We start from the raw sequence: 11418 nt of genomic DNA, 5'->3' as shown, positions 1-11418 counted from the left end.
GCCCCCCACAAGTTTTCTTTTTCAAGCTCTTCTCAGATAATAAGTGTTTTTGTCATCAGAGATCAGACTCTGTTTTATTTAGGGTTCTTCTTTTTTGAGTCTGGGGTCTTCCTTTACCAAGCTTTAAAATATCCGATTAATAAAACAAGTGTACATGTCACCTCTTTCAGATCTTTTTAAAAATCTTAATGTCCTTTTTTTTATGCTTCTAGTTTGAAGGAAGTGAATCTTTGTCCAGTGGCAACTTATGTCAGCGATCTCGACCCAGCAGTGACCTAAACAACAGTTCTATGCAATCTCCTGCTCATCTGAAGGTCCAGAGGAGTATATCAGCAAATCAGAAACAGAGGCGTTTCAGTGATCATGGTGGGAAACATTTTCAAACAAGTAATGTAATATACAAAGTCAGCAAGCAAGCACTAATCGTTCAGGAAGCATTCACTAAGTGCTTGCTATATGCCAGGGACTGTGAATACAAAGAAAAGCAAAACACAGTCCTTCCCCGCAGGGATTTCTTTCTAATGAGGGAGACACCATGCAAATAATTAGGTACAGAACATATACAGTGTAAGTGCCTAGGAGAAACAGCATGTAAACAACTATTTACAAATGATATATACAGAGTAAGTTGGAGGTAAACAAGAAAACCAAGAGGGAAGGCACTAGCATTAAGGCGGATTGGGAAAGGTTTCTACTTAGCTGAAATCTGAAAGAAGGCAAGGAAGCTAGGATGCATGGAGAAGAAGAGGGACAGAGATCCAGGCATGGGGGACAGCCATGAAAATACCCAGAGTCAAGAGATAGAATGTCTTGTTCTAGGATCAGCAAGGAGGCCAGTAACACTGGAGTGCAGAGTACTTGGGGTGAGGTGCAAGGCTCAGGTTATAGAGAGCCAAACAAGGGATTTTATATTTGATCCTGAATGTAAAAGTGAGCCCCTGGAGTTGGTTGAATAGAGATGTGACATGGTCAGACTGGTGCTTTAGGAAGATCAGCTTTACAGCTAGCTAAGTGGGGGATGGAATAGAGTAGGGAGAGACTTGAAGCAGGGAGACCAGCACATAGGCTATTGCAGTAATGCAGGCATGAGGTGATGAGAGCCTGCACCAGCATGGTTGCAGCATCAAAAGAGAGAAGAGAGCATATAGGGAAGATGTTGTCTCCTTAGGATATTATGAAGGTAGGAATGACAAGACTTGGCAACTGCTGGGATATGGTGAGTGAGAAGTTGAGGATGGTATCCAGATTACAAGCCTGGGTATCTAGGAAGATGGTGGTACCCTGCACAGAAACAGGGAAGTTGGGAAGAAAGATAGTAAGTTCAGTTTTGTATGTGTGTGCTTAAGATATCTATGAGACGTCCAGTTTGATGAAGAGAATAATATGAACATTTCTACTAGGCAATTGTGTTCTAGTGATATAAACTCCAAATTTCTCATATTGAACTTACTATCAGTATGTATCAGTATCTGTGTCTATGTATGTATACACAGGATTAAGTAATGTAGAATGTTTCAGCTAGATAAGTAGATCTGGGAATTATCAACATAGAGATGATAATTGAATCTCTGGGAGCTGATGAGGTCACCAAGTGAAATAGTGTTGAAGGAGAAGAGAAGGAGCTTTGGGGGGTACCCCGTTAGTGGAAGTGAACTGGATGAATATCTGAAGAGACCAAAGAATGATCAGTCGGTTCGGAGAAGAACCAGGCTAGAGTGATGTCATAAAAAGTTAAAGATGAGAGAATATCCAGGAGAAGAGGGTGATCAACAGTGTCAAAGACTGCAGAGAGGCCAAGAAGGATGAAGATTAAGAAAAGGCTATTAGATTTGACAGTTAAGAGGTCATTGATAACTGTGAGAGAGCAATGTCAGTTGAATAATTAATTAGGTCAGAAGCTGGACTGCAGAGGGTTTAAAAAGCTGGAGAGAGGAGAAGAAGTGGAAGGATCTGGTACAGACTGTTTTCTTAAGGAGTTTCACTACAAAAGGGAGGAGAGATAGTGTAGTTGCTAGCAGGAATGGTAGGATGGAATGAGGGGTTTTGTGTTTTTAGGTAGCAGGGAAGCAGCTGGGACAGGGAAAGATCGAACGTTAGTGAAAGAATGAGGATACTAGAGGAAACATTCTATTTAGGAAAATGTCATAGAGCGGGTTCACTCGTGAGTGTAGAAGTGTTCTCCTTGGCAAGCAGAAGGGCCCCCTCTTCACGTAGGACAGAAATGAAGGCAGTAGCAAAGGAAGTCATCTGAGTAATGTGAGATTAGTGGGAGAGAAGAGGAAGCTTTCATCAAATGACATCAATTGTTCCAGTGAAATTTGAGGCAGAATCCTTAGCTGAGAGGGTTGTGGAAAGGGTCCTGTTGAAGTTACGTAACATAAGTTTGTTATGAATCAATTCAGCAGAGTTCTGTGATTTTTCTCTAGTTCTGTTCATCAGCATTTAAATAGAAACAAAGGAGGTGGATGGGGTAGTAATCCAAGGTTTGGATTTGACAAGGAGTGGTTGTGATGAGATGAGGGGGCAAGGCACTCAGGAGCAGAAGGTAGTATAGAGTTGGACTGATTCTCCAAGAGGTCTGTATACAGAAGGGAGTTAAGTTGAGGGGACAGGGGTAGCTTGGGAATGAACTGAGGGGTGAGGATGAGAAATAGGGTATGTTGTCACAAGGCAGAGCAAAAGATGTAATAATTAAAAAACAAAACAAAACAAAACATGGTCAGATATTGGGATTTTAGAGTTCATGAGCATGGAAGTGTAATGCTTGTGGGTAATAGCAAAATCAAATGTCCCTGTGTACCTGAGGTGGAGAGGTAGAGTAGATCATTGGAAATGAGTGAATAGAGGAACTGAGAAATGAGGGTGCTTGACAGAGTAACAACATGTATATCATCTTGTCCTAGTTAGAGGACCGGAAGAGTTGGGGTGGAGAGAAAGACTATGAGTCAAATACTGAACTCACTGAGGACCGAAGGAAGGAAATGTCCTTGGAGTTAGCTGATAGTATCTATCAGAATCTTAATTGGATGATAAGTTGATATTGATTGGAACCTCAAAGAAGGAGAGGTTACTCAGTGATGGCAAATTAGGAAGTAGGAATGGAGAACAAGGAATATTCTAGCTCCTCCACCACAGCCTGAGTTGGAAGTAAATGAAAATACAACCAATATTGGAAAGGGTGATTAGGGATGCAGTGTCAGCATGAAGGAGCCAGCTCTCATTGAGAGACAGAAGATGGAAAGAAGAAAGGTTTGAGAAGAAAGCAAATGTATTAATTACGGAGTAGGCATTCTAGAAAGCATAGTCAAAGGGGCAGGGTTTGTGATATTCTTTCTAAAGATTGAGGATCCACCCCTTTATGTGCCTATTTGTTCCTCATCCTGTTGATTTACTGATTTGTTGTGTCAAAAATAGTAGATAACTTACCTCTTTTTGCCAAGTTTTTTTTTCTTCAAAAGAGCAGTCATATTTGGTTCAGATTTCAGCATAAAATTTGCAAAGGTACACATTTCTAAGATCAAAGAGAATCAAATTTAACTTATGAACAGAAAAAATGAGTAATTTTCAGCTGATGATGATATGTTTTATTTTACAGTTGGTCCATCAATTCCTGCTGCTGTGTCATACACCAAAAGGGCTCAGGCTAACAGTGCGGAAAGTGAGCAAAAAGAGGAGTGGGACAAAGATGTATCTCATAAACTTGGCAGCACTGTAGTTGGATCCAAAGCAGAGATGACAGCAAGTCCTCTTGTAGGACCCGAAAGAAAAAAATCTTCTACTATGCCAAGTGTTCGTATATATTATTGCATGTAGAAGTATATTGTGATCATGGTTTAAAATTCAGAACATCTTCTCTTTTTAAATAACAGAGTACATACGTGTTTATTTGATCTCATTTATAAACTTTAGAAGTTATAGAAAGGATAAAGTCATATATCCTGAAGAGCTTTTAATTCTGTTCAGTCAATACATGTTTAAATGCTACTCCATGTAAGATACTGCAGAGTATATCTATCTGAACAACATGGTTTTTGCACTTTGAACTTAACCATCTGGTGGGGACATTATTTTATTTTGTTTTGAACAAGAGCTTGTGACTTCATTAGCATAGGGCGCTCCCAGTGAGAACGCCTCCTCACCCAGTGAAGATAAGAACCTGATTTGCAACTTCAAGTCTTAGAGAGTTGCCCAGGACATTGAATGGTCAGGTGACTTGCCCAGGATCACACAGCAAGTATATATCAGAGGCAGGACCTGAGCCCAGGCCTTTCAGACTCTTATGGCCATCTCTGAATCTGCAATACCATTTATACACAAATATTAATACACCAGACAGTATAAGCATCATAACTGATGTGCAGAGGAGGAAAGTGGAAAGAGAACTAGACTTTCTCAGGAGGCCTGGGCTCATGTCTCAGCTGTGCCACGTACTGGCTTTGGTGTTTACTAATTGTAGGAGCATGGGTGAGGAAGTCATTAAATAGTTCCCCTATGGGGATAATAGTACTTGCACTACCTATTTCACAGGGCTGGTGTTAGAAAGTGCTTTATAAATCTTAAAGTGTTACATAAATAAGAGCTCTCATTCATATTATCATTATTACAAAGAAAGTGCTATAAGGGCTTGGAGAAGAAAGAATACCTTTGGTCAGGGAGGTCAGAAGAAGTTTCATGAAGAAGGTAACCTTTGAGATGAGCATTAATTGATAGGATTTCCCCAGACAGAGGCTTTTTTGATGTTATGTATGTAGTAGACAGAAGATAGAGCATGAGTATAGAAAGATACAGAACATGTGTAGGACATAGTAAATAGTGAAAACTCAGGTATAGAGGATTCACAAAAGGAGATTAATGGGATAGAATACAAGGAAGGTGAGTTAGAGCCGTAGCATAGTGATGCTTTGAATATCTTGCTAAAAAAAAGTTTAGACGTTTTTGGGAAACAGGAATCTTTCAAAGGTTTTGAGCAGATAAGTGACATGATTAGAGCTGTGTCATAAGAAATTAACCCTGGCAGTGGCATAGAGGGTGGATTGGAACAGAAAATAAATGAAGATGAAAAACCAATTAGGAGGCTATTAAACTGAAGGCCAGTAAAGAGGACCCTGCACAGGGGGTGGCATGAAGGGAATACATGTGAGTCACACTAGTGACAGGAGTTGATGTGAAGGACTAGTTAAAAAAAAGGAAATTGCCCCAAAGTTCTTCTGGTGGGTATTGTTAGCAGGAATGGAGAAGCAGACTTCAGGGTAACTTCACGGGATCTCAGAGTTGGAAAGGGAGGACACCCATCCCAATTTGTCCATATTATTAGGCAGGTTTATCCATGCAGAATTTGAAGTGTTGGTGTAATACCCAAGAGAAGATACCTACTAGAGAATTAGAGATGCAGCTCTGGGAGTCAGGAAAGAGGTTGAGCTTTTTATAGAGAGATTTCGAAGGCTTCTGTGTAAAGATGATTGTTGAATCTGTGAGGAAAGATAGAAGAGAAGAGGCCTAAGGACGGATTCTTGAATATTTTATTAAGCACCTGCTCTGTGCCAGACATTGTGCTAAGTGCTGGGGATACAAGGAAAAGCAAAAAACAATCCCTGTCCTTGAGGAGCTCACAATCTAATGAGACAACATACAAACAAATATGTGCAAACAAGCTATATACAGGATTAATAGGAGGTAAGCAACAGAGAGAAGTCCTTAAAATTAAGAGGTATTAAGAAAGGCTTCATGTAGAAGATGAGATTTTAACTGGCATCCAAAGCTGCAGAAGTCAAGGCAGAGAGAAAGGAGAGCATTCCAGGAATGGTAACAGCAAGAGAAAATTATGAGAACAAAGAGATCAGAGCATCTTATTTCTTGTTTATGGAACAGCAAGGATGCCAGTGTCACTGGAGGTTTTTAAGTGGGGAAGCAGAGTGTAGTGACATGGTCAGGTTTATGCTTTAAGAAAATCACTTTGGTGGCTTAATGGAGGATGGATTGGAATGGGGAGAGACGTGGGGCAGGCAGACTCAACTGTAGGCTATTGCAGTAATCTGGGAGGACCTGTACCAGTGTGGTGGCTGTGTCAGAAGTGAGGAGGGGCATATGAAAGAGTTATTGCAAAGGTGAAATCAATAGATCTTAGCAACAGATAGGATGGGGAAAGGGGTGGGGAAAAAAATAGTGGGGCATTTAAGGTTGATACCTAGGCTATGAGTCTAGGTGATTTGGATAATGATGTCCTCTATAGCAATAGGGAAATTTTGAAGGGGGATGGTTTAGGGAGAAATATAATGAGTTTAATTTTGGACATATTGAGTTAAATATGTCTGCTAGACCTTCCTGTTCAAGATATCTGAAAGACATTTGGAGATGAGAGTCTGTAGGTCAATAGAGAGGTTAGGACTGGGTAAGTAGATGTGAAAATCATGATCATAGAGAGGATAATTCAATTTGTGATGTGATCACCAAGTGAAGTAGTATAGAGGGAGGAGAAAAGAGGGCCTAGGACAGACTTGATCTGTCATGGCAGATGGGTAGGACCTGGATGAAGATCCAGTGAGTAGACTTAAAATTGATTAGATTGGTAAGAGGAGAACCATGAGAGAGTAGTGTCATGAAAAGCTGGAGAGAAGAAACTATCAAGAAGAGGGTTATCACAGTGTCAAAGGCTTCAGAGAGGTTAAGAAGGATGAGGATTGAGAAAAGGCCATTGGATTTGGCAATGAAGAGATCATTGGTAACTGGAAAGAGCAGTAGAAAGCTTTGAAGACAAGCCAGAATATAGTTATGGAGCCCCAAGGAAAGCGGTTTCAAGAAGAAAGGAGCAGTCAGCAAGTCATAAGCTCCAGAAGGATCAAAGAGAATGAAGACTAAGAGTAGGCCATTAGATTTGATAATTAGATGGTAAGTAATCTCTTCTGGAGATCAGTTTCATTAGAGCAATAAAGACAAAGTTTTTAGGGATTTAAAAAATGAATGGATGATTAAGACATAGAAGTAGCCAAAAAAATTTATTTAAAAAAAAAATTTTTTTTTTCGAGTAAAAAAGTTGCTTCAAGCTTTTATAGCATGGATCACTGGGATAATGGTGGATCCTGTTAATAGAAATAGGGAAGCCAGAAGGAGAGGCACATTTTTAGGAGAAGTTCATAGAATATCTAAGCTCAAAGGAAAGCTCAGAAGCCATCTAGTCCAATTTGTAGATCTTATACAATTTTTTCTATGTTGAATTTGAGGTGTTGGTTGAAAAAAGTAGGATTTGTCCAGTAAAGAATTGGAACTGCAAATCTGGATCTCAGGAAACAGATTAAGATTATTAGAGAGAAAGATTTGAAAGGTATCTGGAAAGGAAAGAAAAGTAGTTCTGTTTTGTTTTGTTTTGTTTTTAAGGATAATAGTTACCACATTTTTGTAGGAAGAATTTTTTAAAAGCTGTTAGAGAGGGCTTGATTGAGGATAGTTGATAGAGCAAGGTTTCAGAGGAGGTAGGAATGGGATGGGATCATGAGACCATTTGGACTCATTACCATAGCAAGGCAAGGAGATACTTTTCCCTTTGAGACAGGGACATAAAGAGAGAGAATGGATAATGGTATATTGTGAATTTGAGATAGAGAAGAGGAAGGTTATAAGAACTCACAGTGGATGACTGTAGTCATCTCAATAAAGTTAATTGTTGAGGTTATCCAATTAAATAAATGTTTAAGTGCTTACTTTGTATAAATCATTGGGGTGGAAATAAAGTTAGAGACTCAAAAAAAAGTGAAAGATATGGGAAGTGACAAGTCATCAGCAAGAGATTAATAGTAGTGTTGCCAAGCACTAGTAAGGATACCCAGCTAACAGCACTAATATGTAGTGAATCAGTCAGTGCAGTCGGCATATTATGAAAAAAATAAAGCTTAGTTTAAAAGTTGGAGGAAAAATTAAAAGATGGAATCTTGATAGCAATGCTTAAACATGTATAGTCAGTTAAAATTCAATGTCTTGGTTTTTTCCATGAATAGTAATATTTATTTAATTGAGTTTTGGTACTTGCAAGAATTTTACAAAAATAGCATCACCTAAATATTAGCATAGTTATAATTAACTTATAACAAAGTAGTAACTAGATTGTTTTCATTATATATGAAAACTGTGAAGCTATGAAAATGATATTAGGATAGCATTTTTTATATAACAAGGGGGAAAAAGCAGCTTTCAACTCACCAGGAAACAGTATAACTACTGGTGCTTGGTACTTTTTTCTTGACAAATATCAACAAATATGAATGTTTTCCTATACAAAACAAAAGAAAGGGTTGTATATGAAACTGTAAATCTGTTTTGTACAGCTTTTTTTTTTAAGATGTGGGGCTTAACAAATTAAAGGGTATTTGGGGAATACTAGGCAAAGTCTCATATTCATCACCTGGATATCAGCCAGAGTACAGTTGCCTGCCTGTACCCATAGCACCATAGAAGTGAATTTGGCCCACCCTATGTATCCAGCTTTATTTCTAACTGCTCCCTAATACCAGACCTACACTTTTCACCCTGATTAATGTCTCATAAACAGACCATGTGTAACACTACATCTGTGCTTTATGTAGTTCCATTTCCTGAAATACCCTTCTCTCTCCCTTCAGCCTTTATATATCCCGCCTATCCTTCATCCATTGTACCATGCTGATGTACTCAAACTGTCCTTGATCTCTTTCTTCTCTCTGCTCTTAAAACATGTTGGAGGATGAAACAAAGACCGTGAAGTACTTTGTAAACCTTAAAATACCATATAATTATCAGCTTTTATTATCTATAAACTGTTTTTAGTCTAGGCCTGTATTTTTTCAGTGTGGAGATACCGAAGGGAAGAGAAGATGGTTGGTGGCACAGTGGATAGAGCACTGAACCTGGAGTCAGGAAGACCTGAGTTCAAACACAGCCTCAGATACTAGCTGTGTGACCTTGGACGAGTCATTTAACTGCTGTCTGCCTCAATTTTCTCAACTGTAAAATGAAGATAATCCATTCTAATCCAGCTATCCTTTATTAAGGACATATAAGATGCAGACACTAGGCTGGATGTTGCATTACTCGTTTGCTCAGTAAACATTTATTAGGCAACCGCTATATGCCAACCATTCTGCTGAGGGGTAGGGTTGCAAAACAAACAACAAAAAGCCAAAAGGCAGCATGGGTTCTGGAGGAATTCACAATCTAATGAGGAAAGGTAACACATAAAAAGAAATTGGGAAAGGGGATGGGGTGAGGAGGAACAGGAGGCAAGAATTTAACTCCTTTAGCTGGATGGGAAATTATGAGATGGCTGCCCTGGGCTCCCCCCTTAAATGGAGGCTCTAGGAGGAGCTCTTCAATGTCCTTCCTCTCCAGTCGGAGGAATGCTGAGGTGTCAGATTCAGAGCAGATAAGATTTTTAGGAACCAGTCATGTCAAGGAGAGCAGCCATGTGGGAAACAAGGGTGTTACAATGACAAAAAGAAAAGCACTCTCTACCCTTAAAGGAGCTTATGTTTTAATGAGGGAGAGGGAGGGAGCAGAGATGAATACAGCCTGTAAGCAAGTAAGTATCTGCATGATGATTTGAGAAGCAAGGAGAAAAAGCAGTGACAACTAGGGGATCAGAAACTCTTCCCATGAACTACACTCTGAAGGAAGTTAACAAGTCTAAAAAGAAGAGATGAAGAGAGCATGTTCCAAGTATTAGAAATATCCTGTACCAAGACTGAGAAGCTAGAAAAGAAATGCCAGGTTCAGGCAGCAGCGAGTAAGCCATTTTGGCTGGAACATAGAGTATTTGCAAGGGAGGGATGTGCTATAAATTAAGAAAGGCTAGTAGGCAGAAGCTAGAATGTAAAGGGCTTTAAATGCCAAGCTGAGGAGTTAATAATCAGTAGATATTTATTAAGTGCCTGGCATTGTGCTGGGCTAAACCCTAGGGATACAAATAAAAAGTCTGATGGTCCCTGCCATCGTTAGATGGCATTAGATACAGACTAATGGGGGAAGACACACAAAAGGTGAAAAGTGGGCAAGGGGAGAGTGGTAGAGAGGGAGAATGCACCTAGGGTGGGGGCAGGATGAGAATCCAAAGAAGTCCAAAAGCAGTGTAGCTGGTGGGAAATAGGTAGAAGATTGTGCTGGACCCCCACCTTAAACGGAGGGGGTCCTATGGCTCTGTCCTCTAGTCAGAGAGTGCAATCAGAAGGGCAGAACATGCTGATGAAATGTGAGTCAGAAGGCTAATTCAATCAGGTAGGATAATAAGATTTTCCACCCATTGAGTTTCTTTGAGGAAAAAAAGGCATCATGAAATTCAAGGGCAGTGTAATTGGTGGGAAATGAAGAGAAGACTGTGTTGGACTCCCACCTTAAATAGAAGCCCTGGAGCCCATGGCCCTGCCCTCCGGTCAAAAGGTTGAATCACAGGTGCAGAGGGTACTAATGAGATACTTTAATATTTTATCTTAGATATTATCCTGAATGTTGCACGTTTTATACTAGAGGCAATAGGAAGCCGTAGAAAGTTCTTGAACATGGCACTGTAAGTGGTCCAATTCATGTTTCAGAAAGATTATTTTGGCAGCTCTGTGGAAACTAGATTAGGGGGAAAGATTGGAAGCTTAAGAATGATTAGATTGGTAGGAGTTTGTTGTAATAGTCCAAGTAAGAGATGATGAATACCTGAGCTAGAGTGATAGCTGTGTGAAGAGAGAGAAAGGGGGCAAATATGAAACATGGTGGGCATGGAGAATCAACAAGGTGTTATGAACTGGCTTTTTGGGGTGAAGAAGAAAAAGTCAATGATACCTCCCAGGATAAAAATCTGAGTAAATGGAAAGGTGATGCTGTGCTTAATATAAATAGGGCAAGTTAAGGGAAGGTTGAATTTGGGTAGGGAAGATAATAAATTTCATTTTGGACATGTTTGAGTTAGATTCCTATGGGACATTCAGTGGATGTTTTCTAACAGGAAGTTGGTGATAAAGGACTGGAGTTTAAGGGAATAGCCAAGATTGGATAGATAGGTGCAGGAGTCATCCTGCATAAAGGTGATCATTGCGGCCAGGGCTAGTGATGAGGTTGTGGAGAAAGAAGATATGAGAACTAGGAGAAAGAAGTGTCTTGAAAATTCAAGGCGAAGGAGATGGTCAACACTAACTGTCATACTACAGAGAAGTTAAGAAGGATGAGGACATGGGATTCAGCAATTAATATATTGTTGTTAACTTTGGAAAAGTCCCTATCAGGTTCATCTGTATCACGTTTTTATCTCTCCCTCTGAGGCAAACGTAATTGGTACCTAGGTAATATTTTGGGGATTAAGCAGTGTTAAGCTGAAGCAGTGTGGAAGTAGATGCTCCATTTGAGGTCTGGAAGACTTGTATCCAAATCCCACCTCTCATATTTGCTCGCTGGGTAACCATAGGCAGGTCC

The 11418-nt window shown here is 39.8% G+C and overlaps 1 protein-coding gene across 3 annotated transcripts in view; it reads left to right on the top strand.

Annotated features, from left to right (window-relative positions):
- LOC114049729 (serine/threonine-protein kinase MARK1) overlaps positions 1 to 11418 on the top strand; it is a 146674-nt gene that overhangs the window by 115987 nt on the left and 19269 nt on the right. For 2 of the 3 annotated variants that reach the window (XM_027871113.1, XM_027871112.1), the window contains exons 12-13: positions 213 to 366; positions 3596 to 3789. In XM_027871113.1, the coding sequence (XP_027726914.1) occupies positions 213 to 366; positions 3596 to 3789 (348 nt within the window). The remainder of the gene's footprint in view (positions 1 to 212; positions 367 to 3595; positions 3790 to 11418) is intronic. The other variant, XM_027871114.1, reaches the window with a different exon arrangement.

The sequence above is a fragment of the Vombatus ursinus genome, unplaced genomic scaffold (assembly GCF_900497805.2).
Source record: "Vombatus ursinus unplaced genomic scaffold, bare-nosed wombat genome assembly UNPS02014798.1, whole genome shotgun sequence".
NCBI lineage: Eukaryota > Metazoa > Chordata > Mammalia > Diprotodontia > Vombatidae > Vombatus > Vombatus ursinus.
This window is presented reverse-complemented; position numbering and strand designations above follow the sequence as displayed.